Source organism: Columba livia, chromosome 10 (assembly GCF_036013475.1).
Source record: "Columba livia isolate bColLiv1 breed racing homer chromosome 10, bColLiv1.pat.W.v2, whole genome shotgun sequence".
NCBI lineage: Eukaryota > Metazoa > Chordata > Aves > Columbiformes > Columbidae > Columba > Columba livia.
Window position 1 is genome coordinate 15,102,250 of NC_088611.1, and position 20,900 is coordinate 15,123,149.

Below are 20,900 nucleotides of genomic sequence, written 5' to 3' on the forward strand. Positions count from 1 at the left end.
ACTGCAGGATGTGTGATGCCTTAAAACAGGGCATGCCAGATCCCTCCTGCACTGAGGGCAGTCCAGGCATCATATATACATCTTGGTTTGTTCTTTTTATCAGGCAAAAGCCCTACATTTGTGCAGAGTGTGTGCTCGGTGCTTTCCCAAGCCATAAAGGCTGCAGGACCCTGCTGTGCTCCTACAGTGGCAGGTGTAGCTGGTCCATGTTGCGTTGATTCTCTGGCTGTAGGGATGTGTTGCTCCTGTGTCTCTCGCTGCTCTGGGATATATTCTGTGGGGACCAGATACTGCTTCTCTGCCCACAAGGAACTGAAGTGATAGTGATCACATATGGAATCCCTAAGTACTTCTTTTCCTTTTTGGACTTCTAAGTTTGGATTACTTTTTTTGATGCAGTTTCCCTTGTTTTATGGGATGCATGTGCCATTCTTGCCTGCTTCATATTTCATTTCTTGAAGCCCTTGATTTCAGTCGCATTGCAGTGACCAGCAGGTCTGGCTATATCGTGAAGCCTTCCAAATTCTCCTTCAGTTTCTCGAAGTGTACATAGGACAAGCAGAGATTTATTTGCATAACTTGGTCAAATGGAGGTTAGTGTGAAATAAAATACATGCACGTGTTCCTCTTGGCCTCCCCTGGTGTTGGGTCAAGTTTGGCTTATTTTTTCGGAGTCCTCCCATTGTCAGAACTTTTCAGGGATCTGGGCTCTGGCCCACTCGCTGTCAGTAGTAGTTTACTTTACTTCTCAGTAAATTCTCCATGTTTGCAAACCTCCCCCAAAGATATCATATTACAGCATCCCTCACATGATGGGTCTGGTAGTGGGAAAAAAAATTACTTTCTTGTAGTCCAAACATATAGCCCTTTCCATTATGTATGAGTGAAGTGTTCAAAGGATGCAAAACCTTTGAAGCTGGCTCAGGTGTCTCTTTTCCTCCCCCATCCCCCACCTTCCCTGGTGCCTTATCATACTGGTGGTGTGAATTTGCCATTCTCTGGATGAAACAGAGGGAGAGAATGATTGGGAGAAAACCAACCAGGGCTATACCAAGACAACTCTTCTGTCTTGGGTGGTCCTTGTGTCATGGCCTCTGCCAGGTGCGATGCTCTCTGGGAAGGTACCACCATGCCCTTGCCTTCTTCTGGGATCCCTCCTGAAGCAGTCACTGCTGCTGTTCCTCGGGGCAGGACTTGGGAGTAGGTGTACCTGTGGTCTGGCAAACTATGGCCTTTCTTCATAGATAAAATGAAGCCATTGCCTTGAAACAAGACAGTTCAGTGCCTAAGTGACACACAGCTATGTTTGAACCCTCTGAATGGTTATGGGCCCAGTTCAGGTTTTGTCTTGAGTCCTGACCCTGAAATGTGCCCTGGCAACTCAGATGTCCCTACAGCTTGGGATCCAGCATGATAGTTATGCCTGTATCTGCTGCATGAGGTGCTTTGGGCAGGGTGTGAGGACAGGCTGAAGTGAGGTCTTGGAGGGGAGTGATTTATCTCTCAGGAGGTCTCTCTACCTTCAAAGGATAGGTATTCACTGGCATGTGCCTCTCCTGGAGCTGAGCATCCTGGTCCTCTCCTGCCTTCATAAGTTGCAACCACAACACTGTCCTTGAGTAGTGAGGTGACACTGGAGAAGGTGGCTTGCTAGCTAAATATTTTATATACAAGGGCCAGTGTTTGAATCCTTAGTGGTTGATGTGTCCGTGGCCAGGGTGCCTGTTACATAGCTGAAAATGTTACTATAATGACTACCATCTTCTGGACTTTCCAGGCCCAATTATCTCCAAATTGTTGGTTGAGAGATTTGCTATCAGAGTTCCCTTCCCTGATACTGGAGAAGGATTGCAGATGAACGGAAGGTGGTGTTAACAGTGGAAAATAGCTTTTCTTTCTCGCTCCTCCCCTGTGAAGGTAAAATGTTTCACTCTGCCTAGAGTTTAGCAACAGTATATGTTTAAACTGTTTGTTGAAGCTGAAAGTGGTTACACTGGTATCCTAAAAGAAATAAAAGCAGTGACTTGAGATGGAGAGATAGGAGACAAAGCAGCAATGGGGTTGTAATTGATTTATTTATTGCAGCCTTGAGAGCAAGAAGTATTACAGAGGACAGAATTCCTATAATGTTTATACAAGGCTGTAAGAAATTGATTACAGCTCAGACTTGTTTTGTTGCATGCTGCCGAGAGGAATCATAAAAGTAATGCAACAAAGTTTTGAACATCCTGTTACTGCTGTTGTATTTGAAAGCCTCATTTGCCACAATGAAAACCTTTAATTTGTTCTTCTTGCCAGCTCCAGTTGTGTTTGCTTCCAACTTGTGTGCATTGCTGCTTGCAGGATTCAGGTGTTTCAGGCCGCGGTCCTTTGGAGGTGAATTGTTTCTTCTATTCTCAGTCAGTTGGAACAAAAACGAGTTCAGGGTTTTGCAGAAGTGTGTTTCCCCACAGAGGTATTTTCTTGTAGCTGTTATTTGTAAAGCAGGACTTACCCTCTCTTTGTCATACTTAGAACTATGGAAAAGCTTTTCCTGATGTTCTTCCCAATTTGTTCCACCTGATCCCATCTTCCCACTGAACTGTTAAGGGCTTAATGCTCTGGCACGTGGTGCTCAGCAGCGGCACTGGGAGGGGGCAGCTTTCCTGCAGCCCTCTGGCTGTCCCAGTGGGACTGAGACCTGGGCTTGCATTTCTGTCCCAGAGGATGTCTGGGTTCCTTGGCAATGGCTTGTGCCCCTGGCTGCCCCCCTTCATTCAGCCTCGAAGCGAATACAAGTAACAGATCTTGTAAAGGTTTTGACATTTAAGACATTTTACAGCCAGAAATTCCTCACTCCTCTAGCTGTCCTCCTACCTGCCCAGGGCAGTGTGTAATAAATCTCAGTATTTCTGTGCATTTCTAAGCATGTATTCCTGTGTGAACTGCTCTAGGTGAACCTGCTTTAGCAGGTGGCTTGGACTAGATGATCTTCCAACCCCAACCATTCTGTGATTCAGTGATTCTGTAAGTGTTCATAAGCCACTGCTGGTAAATTAAGTTACTTTCACCTGTTTACTTTCTAATGTTCTCTTTAGGTGAACGTGCATTAAAATGGTTTTCAGTTGAATCTTCTCTAAAGCAGTGACATGTTATGTCCCTTTAGGAACTGCATGCAGCAGTAGAATGAGAGCCATAAAGATAGAACACACAGGTTGCTTGTGTCCAGCAAGACTAAAACTAACAATAAAAGAGACATAGGAGCACTGTCTTCCTGCCTGCCAACTCACAAGGTCCCTGGCCCCCTCTGCAGGGCTGCTGGAAGGGCTGGTGGAGCAATTTGGGGTGGGTTGCACATGGTGATGCTGAGCAATTTGGGGCAGAGATGTCCTAGCAGCTACCCTGGGCTGGAGTATATACCTGAGGGCACAGTGCACACAATGCCTTGGTTTTGGTTTTGTGGGTAACTTTGAGATGACTGTAGATGCTCATTTAGCCTTTTCTTGCCACAAACTTGTTTGCAGAACAGGTGTGTTCATTTAGGAGGTTTTGAAGCCCATCTACTGTTAACTAATACTGTTTCAAATGAGGCGAGTGTGTGTGGGGGTGAGAGTGCTGACAGACCATTTCAGCACAGGTAAGATGGGTTTGGTCCAAACTGTTAGTCAATGGTTGGGTTCAGGAATTGCTGCAGCTGTTTTTAGCACACATCTGCTGATGTTCTTCACAAAGTCCAGTAAGCTGGACACAGGATTGCTGAGCTACATGAAGAAGGCAATTCTAAAATTATTAACCTGCTGATTTGAAGTAATTGAATTACTGTCAATTGCATCAGTGAAAGCAGCACTTGCCACTTACCTTGCAGTACATGCCTATGATGGAGCAATGGAGAGGGGGATTTTAGTTGAGATTTCTAGTTTCAATGATAATAGAGAATGGAAGGAGTCTGGATCTGACATACTCCGAGCAGTCATCCCACCAGATCTCACAGAAGACAATAGCAGAGAGCAAAGTACTGAATTCTATTCAGTGTGTTCCCACCAAGAAGGAAAATTGAGGGAAAACACATGCGAAATAGTGGCAACTGGGAGGAATGGGCAAAATAACACAGCAGGATTTAAGGACTCAGTTCTTTTTATTTTGACATTAAGAGAATGGGTTCGAATGAGAGTCTGTGTGCTATTGGTTTCAGCACGTCTGGTGTTCTGTGGCGTAGTTTTACCTGAAAATGTGGCGCAGACTTAAGTTGCAGGATCTTAATTATGAGGATATTTTATTTTAAACTTCTTGAACAGTAAGAAAGTGGTGCTGTGGAAGAACTGAGATTTTTACAAATCGGTGTCTTTACAGTTGGATTTCTGAATTTATTTAGATAACAGCAACAAGATTTGTGAAGATACTTTTCCTGGTATTATTTTACTCTAAAGTACTGAGTATATTTGAGCCTTCACTGGCTGTAGAGGGAACTGCAAGATGTTCAGTACATCTGATACTTCCTATGTACAAGGTCCAATCATGGATTTGAGTGCCTGGCACCACTAGTAAACATCTTGATTCATGTAATGTAAGCTTAGAAAAACAAAATTAGAATCAGATGCTGCCTTTTTTTTTTTTCCCCTTCCTTTCCCTGTTTCGGTCTTAGGCCAAATGTTTTACTGTGTAATACAGCTGAATTGTTTGCTTTATCTCATAAAACAAATAGGCCTTTGTTCCTCATTTTGGACTGATGTTTTCCTCAGCTCTGTGTTGTGGCTTAGCTATACCCTACCTTCTCTCATGATCTTTTTGGTTTTTCTTGGAGTGTGTGCAGTTATAATGGTCTGGAGTTCAGCCTTCACTGGTAGCTGACAGTTGTCCTTTCCATGCCACAAGGAGCTGCTGCATAGACAGTGGAAATATACTGATAAATCGTTGCATTTGTGTTAGGATTTTTGTTTTGCTTTGATATGGTATGTATCATTACCCATTTGAAACTAACTTAATTAATGGTTGCAAAAACCCTCTTACTTGGCATAGGCAAAGGAAGCGGAGTTTAAAAGGAAAGGCAAAAAAAAACCCCTTAATCTGCAGTGTTTCATTTAATAAGCAGTATTTTGGGGTTCCTTTTGTTATGTGCTACCTTTTGAACTCTGTAAACCAGCATGCAGATCTAATTCACAACAACGTCACTGTGTTAAGCTGCACAAGTAAACACTTTAAATGGGAGGAAGCACCTGCGTATCGCTATTGTCTCTCTTCTTCCATTAGCAAAAGTTTCTGGGCTGGCTTCGTTCAAGCCAAACCTTCCAGTTAGTGGGAATCCACAGGCAGCGGTAGGCAGAAAGCAAAGCTCAGCAAAGCTGGAGAAGTGAGTGTGCATCCGAGAAGGATCGGGCATGGAGGGGAGCGTGGGTGTGCGTGTGGGCACCCGCACACGAGTGGGCTACCAAGTGCTTGCACATCGCCTGGGCCACCAAAGAGCGAGCTGCCAGGATTACAGAAGTCTGCAAGGTAGGTTTTTGCAAGGCTTGCTGGACCTGAAGGTTTTGGTGGGGTTGCAGAGGCAGCTGAACCCTGATGGCCATGGTGCTTTCAGGCACATAATGCTCTGAAGTTATTGCCATCATCCCGCTCATTGGGTTTGTGTAAGAAGATGTTTGACTTAATTGCTTTCTTGTTGAGTTTATATGTTTCTTATAGACCAACACCATTGCTTGGTGAGGAACTGGTTAAGGCATCATGGTTATAGATTCAGCCTGTACTTTACAAGACAAGTTAAAGCTGGAAAAGCTGGCTTGTATAGAAGAGCCTTAAAGGCTAAAATCTCTTTAGTTTACCCAAGATGGGTCAGGAGGTGACTTATCATGATGTAAAAGTGTCTGCAAACAAGATTTTTGCTAGTAGAGAAATTATTTTGATATAGGAAACGAAAGCGTAAAAAAGTTCAGCGACTTGAAACTGAATTTGGATAAATTCAACTTAGAAACTACTAGGATGGATCTCCTGTCTCTAGTGCTGCGTTCATACTGTGTCTGTGCCCAACAAGATATTGCGGGCAGTGTAGAAATCGCTAGATGAAGTGTTTAGTGTTGTATAGGAGATCTAGTTAGAACAGTGTCACTTTTAGATTTTTGTGTTTTCAATCTCTACATGTTAGAGGCATTTGGTGTTGTAGTACCCGGAGAGCAGGAACTACATCTCAATTTATTAAGTGTTCATTTCTTGGCATTTGAGATACTTGCGGTGGAATGCTAGTAATTATTTTATTAGTCCTTCTAAGATCAGTTACCATTTAGGAGAAATTGTCTTTGTGCCCTCTAGTGGAAAAATTACTTATTTAAAGGCTTTCAAATTGGGTGAAGTTCTTGCAAAAAAAGTGGAATGTGTGAGAAAGGCCACAGAGAAGCAGAGCAAGGCTGGAGAGATGAGGGGTCACAAGAGGCGGACGTGCTCTGTGCTTCCTCTGCTTCAGTCCTCACAAAACTGTAATGCTAATTGCATACACAGGTGTGTAGCTTTTGTAAATGGGGGAGGTAAGGGGATGTGAATAGAGAAAGAAGAGATTATCCAATGCTCATGGGATCTCAGTTTGGTGAAGTTATTCTAGAGTACTGGTCTTGTCAAGCTCTGAGCCTCTGGTGATTGCAGACAATGTTCCCTGCGGTATGTGGAGGGAGGGAAGAGCAAAGCCCACTCCAGACCTTCAATGAGAGGGAGAAAATGAAGGATCAGAGAATCTGAGCCCACTTCCACAAAAAAGTTCCAGAGCCGTTTGTGAACAGCAGAGAGGAGAAGGATGGGGTAAATCTGTCCAGCTTCTCTCTTTAATGGAATAACTGGTTAGTGCATGAGAGGGGCTGCTGATGTGACCAAGCATTTTTGATGTGAGCAGAGCTTGATGACTGTCTTGGTAACCAGCAAAAACAATCAGATGCCACCATGATGAGGTGTACAGAAGAGGGGTGTGTGGTGGTGGCTCTGGAGGGAACAGGAGCCAAGTGACCAAATGCAAGCAGGCAGTGTGGTATGTGGGTGTTGTGGATGACCAGCTCAAACATGTCAACAGCATCCTGAGGTTTGAGGAAAGGAGTCGAATCTCTCTCCGAGTCATCATTACAGAAGCTTTGTGCGTAAGACAAGGCTGATAATTGCTTCTTGCTGTGCTGAGGGGTGCTGGGCAATGCAAAGCAGGAGGGAAACAGTCACGCTTGCAAGTCTGGAGATGAACTGCACAGACGGGAGGCTCGACAAATGAGACCAGAGAGGGAAAGCTGAAGGAATTGTATTTGGAAATATAAGCCTGAATGTAGGCGATACCTTTTCTGTAAAAAGGATGGTGATCACATTTTAGTACCCACTGGGGGAAAATACCTTTGTTTGTCTGAAAACCATATTCAAGGTGTGTATTGGGGAAGAGTTTCTCACTAGGAGGGTAATGAAGCAACAATAAAAAAAAATTGTGAATCTGCTTAACTGGAGGATTTGCAGAGCAGTTAAACCAGTCCCTCTCATGGATGGTGTGATTTCTTCCCCCTCTCTGTTGCCTTTTGTCCATCCACCCACCACACAAAGCCTATTTCACTCATTAACCCACCAAGTTGAACTTTTAAATTCTGTTGCTTAGAGGTGCTTTCAGGGACTGGGGGTCAAAACCGGTAGCAGTGTTGTAGGCTGTTATGTGGCTTTGGGATATAAATTCTACTCTCAGTGCAGCCATGAAAACTTCAAGCACAGATGTAGATCACAAGAAATTGCTGCTGTCCCATACATTTTTTCCATCCCTCTCTCTCTCTGTTTCTTTCTGAAGCTGCTCATTTAGGATGTTGTAAGAGCAACAGATGTGAATGTGATGGAGTCCCCTCCCACCATCACTGTCATGTTTCCTTTCCTTGTGCTGGACTGTCATTCTTGTTTATTTTGGTTTGAATTATAGTTGTAAAAACTGTTACATTGCTGTTTATTTACTGTGTGTCATGAATCACTGTTTATATTTGCTGCTGTTTGCATTGCCTCCTCTCTCCCTCTGTCTTATGGTTGCAGCCACAGCGCTCCTCTGAGCTCTGCTCTCAGAGCTGCTTCTCCTGTTTTGAGTCTATGGTGCTCTGTGAGTGCAGGAGAAAGCGACCCAACAGTGAAGATTCAGAATTAGGCTTTTTAAAAACTATTATTTTATGGTGTTTCCACCCCCCGCTACTATTTGTCCTGTCATTTTTGTAAGGGTCCTTGCTCAATTGAAAAGATTCATTGGAGTCTCCTCCCTGAGATCTCTGTGCTTAATTAATCTCAATCTTACTTTTGATACTACTTTTTTTTAGATGTGCGAATTTCAGGGAAGGGGGGAAAATCGTGTTAGAAGGACGTTTTTCAAAGTTACTGAGGTGCCCATGCACAATTCCATCATCTGCTGTCATACTGGCAGGTGTTAATCCCTTCACGTGCATTGTCACTGGGACGAGACCATAACGCAGGAAGGATTTTAAGGGACTTGGCTCTCACTGTCTCAGCACAGCAGCAAGTTGCTTTTCTTTGCCATGCCTCAGTTTTTTCTGCTGTGTCAAATGGGGATAAAGTTGTAACTCCAGGCCTAGCTCCCCGAGCCATCACCCCAGGATGCTGAAGCACTTCCACCATCACTTGCTAGGTTTATTTTTGGTCCAGGATAATGTTTTGCTATGCATCAAAGCTTTGCATGTCAAGATCACTAAAGCAACCAGTTCTAATGCCTTGTTCTATCAGTTGTCTCTCGAGACAGCTAAAGCCCAAGAAGCACACAGGGGCTTCGTGTTTCAGCCCGAAGGCGAGCAGAAGTTGTTCAAATACTTCACATTTCTGCTAAATGGGACACGGGCAAGGTGCAAGGAAAGCACCATGACCTTGGTCGCTGGCAGCCCAGGGCAAGGGGTGGCTTGTCCTAGGACTGCCCAAGAGAGACAGACTTGTGCCTCAGCTTCCCTACTTAAGGAAAGGAGTTGGTGACTTTTGCAGAGTGCTTTAAGTGTGTGTGTTATAAATGCTGGGTAAGAGCTTGTTCTCAAGCTGGAAAATCCCCCTGACTCTTCATGGATATTGTCTGGTCCTGTAGGCTAAATTAAGAACAAAACTTCCTTCCAAGCCATTTTAGGAGCATAAATGGTCTCAAATGGTTTGCTTTGAAGTTTACAGGCTAGGTGCCTGCTGCTCACGCCACCAGCACAATTTCTGTCTGAGGTAAAGGCAAATGCCCAGATGCTCTGCGTTGTGGTATCTGACCGCAAGGTTGTAGTGTGGCCACGGTTGCAAGGAGCTGCTGGTCTATCAGGAACTGGGGTGGACTGAACTGGCCTCTGGGAGGGGCTGTGGGTGCTCTGGGTGGATGGGGAGAGTTCTCATGGCTTTGAGTGATACCTTGTGCCCCCTTTCCTTGCTCCTAGTAAAGTGCTGTCATTGTTAGCCAAGAAAATCATACAGCTCCTTTTCTTTGAAATCTGAAAGGTGATGTCTTGCAAGTTTCTCTGTGTATTTATCAAGGAGAATTAGGCAATTTATTTGTGTCAGTTTAATAGGGCTTTGGCTTACAGAGGTCCATGTGAGACAATTAATGACAGGTCCCGAGTCTGTTTTGGGTTGTCCACCAGCTCAGCAAACAAATATTTGTGAATCCACTGTAAAATAGCTCCAAACTTCTTGAGCCTCAGTTGGCAGCCTTGCTAGAAAACAGGCAGGTTTTCAGGTATAAAATGTCCATTTTGACTCTTTACGTTCCGTGGGCCGCCTGAGAACACTTAATTTTTTACTCTATTTGTAATGCAAACCCTTTTAATTGTCTCCAATTTATAAATTCCTATTTTGGTACTTGAGTGGCTCTAAGAAAACACTCATCTTTTAGTGGATAGTAATCAGTGTCAGAGGAAACGGAGAATAGATGGTGTGTTAAATGGTGTCAGTTCCAGCAACTGAAATGTATAATTTAAGTCACTTATATTTAATCATCTTTTAAACACTGAATTTCAGCTTCTGCTGCTTGACTCACAGGAAGCTAACAGCTATTTAATGCCACCGTGGTAACACTTGAAATTTTCTTAAGCTCCTGTAAATTGTGACGTGTCTCTTTACTGCATGTGTTGGTGCTGCATCCGCAGCAGATTGTCCGAGCCTGGCTGCAGCTGGGTGCAGGGGTTGGGCTCTGCTTCACCTTCTGCCAGCCCCAGTTTTGGAAGTCTCAATTTTTTTACCTTCTCATGGACCCATAACATCTGCTGTAAATACCACAGCAAATGTAACAGCTGCTGAGGGCAGGATTAGGGATCTGGGGTCCATGTCTAACAGCTAAACATATTCTAGCAGTTCAGCAGGTTGAAAAATAAAGCCTTTAAAGCTGTGTGCATCATGCTCCGGATCCATGCCGTGAGGATGTTTCCCACTGGAGTGAGGTTGTGTTTGGTTCAGACTGGCATCCATTGCCTGGAAGTGGAAAGCTTTGATTTCCTGCATTTCAGCAAGGAAAAGGTTCAATGTGGTGTGCAGCAGGTCCAGATCCTGCCTGGGGAGCGGAGCAGCAGCTGCCCCTGGGCACTGCAGGAGCCCACTGGCCACAACCATGTGTGTGGGGCTGTGGGAGCTTTGCTGAGTTTGTTGGTGACATGTGCACAAGACACTAACTATTCACTGCAGTGAGAGTATGTGTGATTTAGAACTGCATTTTATGGGGTTGTGAGTATATGATTGTATGCATATGTATATGCATATATAAATACATGTATGCGTGTATAAAGAAGACTGTAAATATTTTTTAAAAGCAGCTGAGAAGCCCTGTATGGGTTTAGGATCACATGGGGTTCTGGTCCCTGGCTGCCTCCTCTCTGTCCACTCCCTTGCACTTGCCCCTACGGGCAGTCTGGCTGTGGATGAAATAATTTAATGCAATTCTTGCTCATGGCAACTGGTTGATGTCGTTAGTGGAGGGAGCAGAATTTCATCCATAAAATATACAACTGAGATTCTGGGGAGCGAGCCCCAGAAGGAAGGGATTAGCAGCAAAGGGAACCTGTGCACTCTCCGTGTAACACAAAAGTTGGTTGCCTTTATTTGAAATTCCACATTGAGATGCTGTTATAACAGACTGTTTGCCTACATGGGATATAGGTAGTTTTTGTTGTGCCTAGCAGTCAAATTATATAGTCTAAAATTAGAACCTGCCACTTCTATTTAGAATAAAACTTGCTTTCCTTTATATGTGTGAGAATAGCAGCATTTCAAGCATGCTGAGCTCTACCGAATGTTCACCGGATTTGCAAAGGAGCCCATTAGTGCTCGCGGAGGTTAACTACAAGGAGGGAGCAGTGGGGGGGAACGTCTTAATGAGACAGAGGGTGAAGAGTTGATGTGAGGACACGGAGCGCTCGGAGCCACCTTCTGCTGTGGGAAGAATCCGGCTGTTGCTGGAGAATCGGCAAACTGGGGTAGCGGACAGCTCGGCGGTCCTGTCGCCGTGAGGAAGAGGAGATTTCCAAACTGCCTCTCTGAGACTCTCCTGCAGCACTGGAGGTGGCTCGAATGTGGATCAGGAGATGATGGAGGAGCTTTGGTCTTTTCCTGCAGATTCCCCAGGGCTCAGAGAACTTGGGTCAAGCTGGTGCAGGAGGGTGGCAAATTCAGCCTGAGCTGTGAGAAGCTCTTAGCTGCCCTCCTATGGGGCAGGCCCCCAAAATGGGGTGGCTCAGATTTAGCAGGCACCAGGAGGCAACGCTGCATTGGTTTTCAGTGGGAGTTTTTCCTCAGACTGGGGGATCAAGCCTGGAAGCCTGATGGAAATATTAGGCCTTGGGGGAGAAGTTCTTCCAGGGGAACATGGATCCTTTTTTTCTGTGCATTTACAGTTCTCCAGATTGTGTTTAATTTCCTATTTTATTATTTTAAAGACAGAGCACTTTGTGGTGACAGGAAGAACTAAAGGAATAATTGGAAATTTATTCTGTGCGTGTCACCCTGTTTCATATTGTTGAAGTAGTGGCAGAAAGCCCATCATTTCCTTGAATTTATTCACTGCTCAGAATTACTCACAGCATAAATTTCTGGGTGGGTGGGAAAAACCCAACAATTTAAATGCTCATGTAAGTTGTGAGGTAAGATAAAAAAAGCGCTTTTTGCTTCTTTTAGCTTATTTGGTGCCTGCTTCCCCTAAGATTTATAGCAATGGTAACTGGTCTGGTAAATGGTCTTTTAGCTTTAAGATTTTTCCAGTTTTTTAATGTAAAGTGCATATTTCTACTTTATTGCATGACTCCAGGAGCTGAGTTTTTTTAGAAAGCCATCAGATATGTGTGAAAATCATCAGTCTTGGCAGCTCTGAAGTCGTTAAAGAGATGTTCAGTGCTGTATTTGCTCAGAACTGAGTGTATTGGGACTGGGTATATTGCTAAGTCTGGCGTGCTGAACAGCATGGCTTTTTTGAAGCTTCTAGTACAAGTGCATGCATTTTTATTTTTAAGTTTATTTTCTGCTGCACTTGATAGAACTTTGTTCACTGCGATGATTGACTTTTTAAAGGCAAAATCCTAGAGAACCGCAGGTAACTACTTTGACAAAACACAGATTTTGCTCTTCGGTAAGTTGCTGATGTCAACGCTGTAAATGAGGGTACCTGGAGATGCACTGTACACCTCTGCCAGTCGGGGTACCTGGGAGCTTTGCATTTTCCTGGCTCAGGTGCTCAGCTCTGGGTGGCCTCATGGTCATCACATCATGGGCCGTCCTGTCAGGTGGCCCCGAGCTGTGCCATGGTTTTGTTTTTGAAGAAAACTACAAGTCATGGAAAATAAGAGCTTATGAAGAAAGGCCCTCACATGTATCAACATATGATCTTACAATAAAGAGAGCCTGGCTCTATTTTTATTTTATTTTATTTTTATTTTACTTTATTTTATTTTATTTTTATTTTAAACTCTTAACAGTCTGAAAAGTCATGCCTGGCAAGATGTGTGCTCAAAAGGAGGGTGCTCGCTTTATCAAGCGCAGAGATCTTGAGTCCACGAGCATGGGGTGGGTTGGCCTTCCATCGCCTCTGTCCCCATCCCTGCCCAGCAATGCCCCATGGTGACAGTGACTCAGCCCCTGGGAGAGGTGTCTGGCTTCTGCTCAGGGGTGACCCTCATCTCCACCACTCAGCTCCATCAGCCTCCAGATCAACCTGCTGTGGCCCAATTTGCTTTTAGGAGAGTTTGACTTGTGTTAAACTTCAAAGTAAAAGGAACCAGCCTCATATCATGGCTCTTGTGAGTACCAGGGGAGACCTGATGAAAGGAGAGGGCAGAATCCCATCTGTGTTACCTGTGCTGGTGCCGATGGCTTCTGTTTGGGCTCCCAAGATCAGGGTATTGAGAACACCACCTTTCTGTTGTCTACCCTCAGTGTGACTGGGCTGCTTCTGTACTTGCCCAGTCCCAACTTAATCAAAAGGGCTTATTTGCAGATTTGGGAAGACCTGGGGAAGTAGCATCATTTACAAGGAAGATATGGTAAAGAGCAAATATTTCTGTAGCTGGACATGCAAGCCAGTGTGCCAGCTCTGCCCAGCCAGCTGGTGGGGATGCCAGCCACCCCGTGGACACCCGCTGGAGACTTGGTCCCCATCCCAGATGTCTGGCCAGATTGGCACTGACGTCCTGCATAAATAGTACATTTATAAGAAGTTGGCTGACTTAGGATTTTCACCTGCGGTGTGACATGGACCTGTCATTGGGATCCTGCTGTGAAATTGGCAGAGCAAGATCTCTGACTGGGAGAGCAGTGGCCATCTGGCCAAGAGTAGGTTTTCATGCTAGAGTGCAGGTGACATGAGGAAGCTATATGGAAATTGGATCAGATTCTGGTGCAAGACTTCTGGCATCCTTTGACTTTGGGGAAGCAGTGCTCCCCGAACCAAATGTGCACTTCCAGCTGAGGGAAAGCAGCCTGCTCTTCTCATCCTTCTGCCCATTTCCCTTTCTGATCTATAGGATTTCGTGTCTCAGCTCCAGCAGCTTTGGTTATATTTGCAGTACTGTTTGGATACTGGAGGAGAATTTTTTTGACAGTCACCTGGGAGCTGTTCCTTATTTGCTGAAGTTCTGGGTTTACAGTGATGCAAGCAATGTGATACTATTTAGCAGCTATAAAAGAGGTTGAGGCCCTGTTGTCTTAGGTATTGTAAAAATGCCTTGTAAAAGGCTGTATATTATCCAAATGTGTCACAAGAAAGGCAAGCAAAAGAAGGAATAAGCCAGACCTTCACAGCTGCTCCTTATAGATGGGAAACTGAGGCACAGCCAGACATGCAGGTGTGTTTTGCCAACACCTGAAATGGCACCCAGATCTTCTGTGTTTTCCTTTTGTTGTATGAGTTAGAGTCAGTTGCTAAAACAGGCTACGGCTGAGTGCAATTTGCTCGCTGCTTTATCCCCTTTTGAGTTGAAATGCTTTGAAAGGGATCCAAGATAAAGCTCATCCGCAGCTGGGACATCTCTAATCTGCTTTCAGGGAAGCTTTTTTTTTCCCCTCCCTGCAACCTGGCCAGGGAGGAACCGGGAGCATGCTCAGTGTCCCGCGCCCAGGTACGAAGCAGAGGAGTGCTTGTGATCACACCCTCTGCCAGCAGTTTGTCTGTACGTCCGTCTGGAGATCCCAAAACGGAGTGAGTGAGAGAAGAGGGCAGGTAAGGAGTGCTGAGCACGGGCTTGCGTGGCAAAACTGAATCCCAGGGCAGGTTTTGTCTTCTAAGAGATAAGGAAGAGGTTCAAGTAGGAGTGAATGAGTCTGAAAGGAGTTTCTCCAGGTGCATCCCCTGAGTGGCCTCTGTGGAGGCTCTTTGTTTGCTCCCTCTCCCCAGCCCATCCTTCGGAGCCATCTTGAGAGCTCGGGTTCATTTAGTTTGTTTCTGATTAAGTTCCTGGGCTGCTGGTTGTTGGGGCAGGGTTGCCCGTCGGTCATCCTGGCTTGTGGCACAATCTGCATGCTCAGTGCCAGTATCAGCTTTGGCTCTAGCCTATAATTTTAGAAATGAATTTTGCAAGCTGCAAGTCTTACCAAGAAAAGCTGTCAGGTAATTTTTTTTATTAAAAAAAAAAAAAATTCCTCTTGAATTTCTTGCTTCTCTGAAATTCTTACCTGGTTGGTGCTGGGTGGCTGCCGGAAAGGGCGGCGCTCGAACCCTCTCCCCCTGTAGCTAGCAAGTTATGTGTGTTCTTTGCTGCTGTGAAAGCCTAAATATTTATGTTATGGTTCTGTTTCCTCATCATGGTCTTTATTTAAAGATCATTGTGGTTATAGTTCCTAAATGATTTGAGCTCTAATAAATGGAGTAGTTTATTCTATTTCACTTCAACAAGCCAAAATAATAACTTGATTTTTCAGGATATAAATTAATTTTTAAGGTATTGTTTGCTTTTACTATTAAAGTTGTTTACAAGAAATTGTTTTTAAGCAACATATTGTTCACTTGTGTATTTTAAAAGAATAACAATAAAACAGTGTTATGCTCCTGATTTCCCTTTGAAAAGGCAAAGTAACCCTCCAAGCAGTGTTGCTTTCCGTGCTGTAATGGTTCTTTGCTGTTTACCATTGTGTTCCTTAAATAAAAAGCACAAGATGATCCTTCCTTACAGAAACATAACAATTGTTTTTATAAACAGCGTGTGCTCTGGTATCTGTTGCAAATAACTAGATTCTTGTTTATAATTGTATTTTCTTAATGAGAAATCAGGTTGTTGGATACTTCCTTGTTTTTTGGAACTAGTTGTACTATGCTTTTTAAAAGCACTTTATGTAGTTTTGAGTCATTAACTTCTGATACAATGCAATGTAAATGGAGGAAGTCCGTATTTGGAGGGCTCCCACAGCACAGGTTGTCCCAGCAAGGATCACTCTGGATGTGTTTGGTGAACTCCTAAATTCAAAGCCTCCTCTTGCTTGTGGCTCAGGGCAGGGCTGATGAAATTGGGAAAACCTGCAATTCCCAGAGCTAAGCATAGGCTTGAATACCTTACTGAACTCAGCCTTAACTTGTTCTCCCTTATTGCCTACACCTGCATGTGCTGCAGATAGCCAAGGGGCCACGGTGGGAGTGGTTGGGTAGGTTTTGTTCTTTGCTTTGAAGGACTGGTGATAAATATTAGAGTCCCCCCACCCCCAATCATCTTGTCAGGCAATGCAAACAATTCCCTGGTGACTGATGAGAAAGGAGAAGGCTGGCATTTATAGCTCTAACTGAGGCTGCAGGAGAGCGCTCCTAAATGCATAGAAAATGTTTGCAAGTCGAGCTTGTCAAGGCAGCATCCTCTGCAACGCTGTGGGACCGGGGCAATGCGAGCGAATGTCTAATGGGTGCTCTGAGGTGAGGAGAACCAGAGTCGTAAATCCTTCTGAAAGAGCTGCAGATGCTGGAAAATTTGCTGTGGGTGCTTGAGCTGCTGCGGTGTGGGGTGCGGTGCCAGGGTGCTGGGGAGAGGGGTGGGCGATGGGTGCTGAGCCTGGCTTAGTGCTGCTGTTGCCTTGCCTGCCTCTTGCCTTGGGCAGGGAAGTTGTTTTTCTCTATCAGAGAGAAAGGGCTGATGTATTTTTCACGTCCAAGCCTTACTGCCAGGAGCGCTGCTGAGTTTTGAAGGCATTATGCTGTCCCAGAAATACTTACTGCTGTCATTTGCTGCCTGTGCCCTACATGTTGTCCCAGCAGCATCTTTGTGATAGTCTGTGGGTGACAAAGGCACCAGAGTTGGGCATGGACTGGTTTCTCTGTGAGGATCCCTGGACTATGGTCAGGGTGCTCAGCTGTTCCTCTGCTGGTGCTGTTCTCCCAACTTGCGCTCCATGCTTGACTGATGGTGACAGAGCCAACGTGGTTCAGGGAAGACTCTGGCTTGTCTCATTTGTCTTTCCTAGTTATGTCCTTTGTTATGCAGATCCTCTCCGTCTCCCTTCCTCTCTTGAAGCAATGCTGCTGGAGCACAGAGACTTTACCTTCTCTGCATAGTTTCTTCCAACAGCAAAGCTCCAGGGATGCATTCCTGGTATAGTGCTCAGCAATCTCTAGTTTCTGCAAGTGATCTGAAACCTCCCTGCTGTGTTTGCACACCACAGCGGAGGTTTTCAGGCCTGGGACTTGAGCTGCTCGGCTCTGCAGTGTCTTCCAGGGAGAGCCTTTGTGAAGATGAAGCTGCTTTCTCTTGCTGTGTGCCATCTCCTGTGCCATTATCCATCTCCAAAACTATTTATCTGTAAATGCATTTAACAGTAAAACAAAGCCTAACAATAAACAGCCTTCCAAAACTGTGCAGTTTTAGTCTTCTGATCTTACTGCCTTTTGTCTGTAGGCTGTTCTGACGTATTCATGTCAAGAGAGGAAAGATTCTGGGAGATTCTGATAAATTTGTACAGTCCCTGCATAGTCTAGGAGGAGGTCTAATTTGATCTGACGTTTACTAATCTGCCAGGACTTTCAGTGATTTGTTTTCATACTGAGTTGAGTTTCATATGCCATAGAGAAATGGGTGAACATATTGCATCAGTAACAACAGCAAATATGAAGCCAAGTTTTTTTATTAATGCACTTGAAAGTTCCTTTCTGTTTGCTTTTTATAGTGATTTATTCTTTTTTGCTAATTGTCAGGTTGCTAATTTCATTCACCTGTTGAAATGCTGGCAGAGTATTTGCTGTGAATTACGCGAGGCTTTTTGTCAGGTTTAGTCTTGCATTGCATTCATATCTTCCTAAGTCTGTCGCCTTAGCGTGCCAGTTCTGAAAGTGATTCCAAATATCAAATTGTTTTTCTACCCACCGCATGTGAATTGTCCAATGGCAGCTTATATAGTGGATAGATATTCTTGAATTTATGTACTTCAGTTATTGCCACAATAGGGTGGGAGGGTCCCCGTTTGCTTATGTGTTTCTGACAGTTTGTGAATAAATTAAAGGAACAGTGAAGTTCCCCACTACATGGTTTTGGTGTTAAGTGGTGTGGTGTATTTTTTTAAGGAGTTTATTCAAACCCCTGGATCAGAAAAACTCATGTGACAGTTCTGATCCTTGTATACGAAACCCAGAGGGTATGAATCTTTTTTTGTAAATATTGTTCCTTTACAGAAACCCACAGTGTTTGCATAAATGCAGCATGGGAAAGTTTGTGCACAAGAAATATTAGTTCTTGTTTAAGAACCTCCCCCCCAACCACATGCAAAACGTCACGCTATTATCTTTGATTTGAAGCCTCAACAGTGTATTGCCTGCCACGAAATAAGGCATGATAAGACCTCTGACAATAAAGGTGCCTGTACATGGGGTACCAAATGAAGATGCTAACTTGGAGTATCCCATCAGTTTAAGTCTGTTTTTGTGTCGCTGTGAGATGTCTGGTTTGAAGCTGAGACATTGGATTAAGGTTTCCAGGACTGAGCTTCAGGCTTGTGAGCAAGTGCAGCCTGGCCGGGGGCTACCACAGTGCTCAGGACTCCCCCTCCCCGAGGTCTCTGCTCCCACCACACCAGTGGCTTCTCTGCTTCTTTCAAGGAAAACACAAATCAGTACTCGCTGTGTGACCTGATGTCATGTAAGCTTTTGTTGCCCATTTTCTGTGTCTGATTGCTTCCTTGCAAACCCTCCAGCTCCTTCCCAGACAGAGGACAGAAGGGAGCACAGCGGGGGCTCTTTTCCTGCACAGGAATTAGGTGGTGGGCCTTGTGAGGGCACGTTAACTCCCCTGCCATGAGAGGCAGAAACAGCCGTATGTCACTGCTTCCAGAGCTCCAGCAACATCTCTGCAGCCCTTTATCCAGGGAAAGGGCTCCAGCCAGCCTAGCCAGCCTCAGGGCCATGTGGCACAGTCATCTATGTCCTTGTTTTATTTCCTCAGATTGTATTTTGTTAACCTTTTTCCGCGCTTGCTTTCTATGGAGTTATTTCTGACGTGCACAAGAGGAGCTTGGTGTTTCTGGCCTCCTCTGCACCCCTGTGAGTGTGATCGAAAGACTCGAACTTTCCAATGGATGCTTGGTACTCCCCAGGCAAGGCTTGTGGAAGTGCCAAGTTCCTTACCATCCTCCTCCTCTTCCCTGCCTGCTGCAGCATCCCAGCCCAGGGCTGGGGAGGGACACCTGCTTTAAAGCAATGCAGTGTGTTTTACAGCCTTGTAACCTAACAGCCATCAGGAAGGAGTTCATTGTTTCTGGAATTAGTAAAACATTAACTGGTTGCCAGTAAACCTGGAGTGGAGTGCAGCTGGCCATGCGTTTTGTTTGGTTTGGTTTAAAACCCATTTAGGATAAAATCTGTTGACAGCTTACAGCTGTGTAGCAAAATTTTTCATATTCACACCATGAGTAAGTTGGCAGAAGGTCTGGGATGTTCACCAGCTATATTACTCAGTTTTTAGTATCAGCATATTAACTGCACACTTGGCATTTTACAATTGCAGTGACTTTATATTAAGCAATTCCTTTGATAATAATCTGGGTTGAGAGAGCATTCATTGTGCCTAGGTTCTTTGTTAAGGTTTTAAAATAATACCAACTTTTGAAGACAAAAGTTTTTAAAGAGGCACACTTTCTTCTCAGGGACTTTTAATAACTAACAGGATACTCGTGTTTTTAACACGGTAGGGAAGCTCTGAGCCACCTCTGCACTGTAACTCCTTTTACTCCATTAGGATTTTTGCTATGTATAAGATTTCTAAAAAAAAAAAAACCAAAACAAAAAAACAAAAAACAAGCAAACTAGAAAAAAAACTAACCTTATTATTCTCTCTCTTCCCAAAGAGACATTATTGTCCATTTTGCCAAATGCTGTGAAGCTTGGTAGGAAGGGTGGCTCTGAGTAGAACTCTCTGCTTTCACCAGTGCTGCTTCTGGCTGATGTCCACAGTGACAGAGGAGGTTCACATGTCTGTTTTGGGGAACCCATCCTGTCTTTGCACAAATATTGTGCAATTAGGAGTGTGGCATCAGCAGGGAGTGGTGCTGAAAGCTGGGGTGCCATGCAGTCAGATGGAGCAACCTCTGCAAGATGTGAACTGTCTCACAAAGCCAGGCTTGGTAAAGACATTAAAATATGTTAATTTATCATAGTTTGGACTGTAAATGAGGGGAGGTGGTGAAGGGAAAGGGAATTATTTGCTTAGTTTCGACTATTGCTGCTGTTTAAACTTATCAGCCCTGAAACATTTATACTTGCTGCAAACCTTCTTTTATTTATTTGTTAATCCTGTCTATCAGCTCTCACCAACGAGCTGCTGAAGTGTCTTCACTGCTTAAGTCTCACCTCTTATTTGCAAAATGTGTGGCAGTGGGTTTTTGGTTTGGAATAGCCCAAGTTTCCAGGTCATCTCCAACCAGCTGAGGGCTTTCAAACAGTATTACCCAAATCAATGCTGTTAGCTCCCAAACTCTGCCTTGAGAATCATGAAAGGCTTCATTTCTGGCATGGTCTCCAACTCCTAGGTTGGTACGTTGCTTGAACCCTGTGGTGCTGTGTGTCTTGGACTTGGGTGTTTCTTGACCAGGACTTGGATCGTCCTGTCACGCAGGGCAGGGAGTGGGTGAACTGCAAGTGCAAACCAGCACTGAAAAGCTGTGAGATGCCCTGTGGTCACCTCTGGAGGTTGGACATCTTGCCTCTGGCAGGTCTGTCTCCACCTCCTGAGGAATTTGGCTCAGGCTGGTGACAGAGGTGGAGTTTGAGACCTCACCTGTTCTTAAAAGAAGCCTAAATTGAACCTTGTGTTCCCATCATTGAGAAGGAATGGTTGCAGTAAGGATATGGGTTGATGAATGTTGCAGGGCAACCAGTAGAGAATTGTTTAAAATAGTTAAGGCTTTTTTCCTCCATTTTTCTCTCCTCTTCCTTTTTTGTTGTAATTATAATAAATGACTTAGGCAGAGCACTACAGAGTTTGATCCTGAAAGCCTTAAAAATGCTGGCTCAGGCCCAATCATTTTTATTT

At 44.5% G+C, this 20,900-nt stretch overlaps 1 protein-coding gene across 28 annotated transcripts in view; it reads left to right on the forward strand.

Annotated features, from left to right (window-relative positions):
• The window catches only part of MAGI1 (membrane associated guanylate kinase, WW and PDZ domain containing 1), a 342,732-nt gene that overhangs the window by 42,694 nt on the left and 279,138 nt on the right, over positions 1-20,900 (forward strand). The window contains exon 1 of one of the 28 annotated variants that reach the window (XM_065075493.1): positions 4,700-5,469. The exons of the other annotated variants lie outside the window; for them this stretch is intronic. Coding sequence (XP_064931565.1) covers positions 5,355-5,469 — 115 coding nt within the window. The 5' untranslated portion in view covers positions 4,700-5,354. Of the gene's footprint in view, positions 1-4,699; positions 5,470-20,900 lie in introns of those variants that run through there. 28 annotated transcript variants of the gene reach the window in all.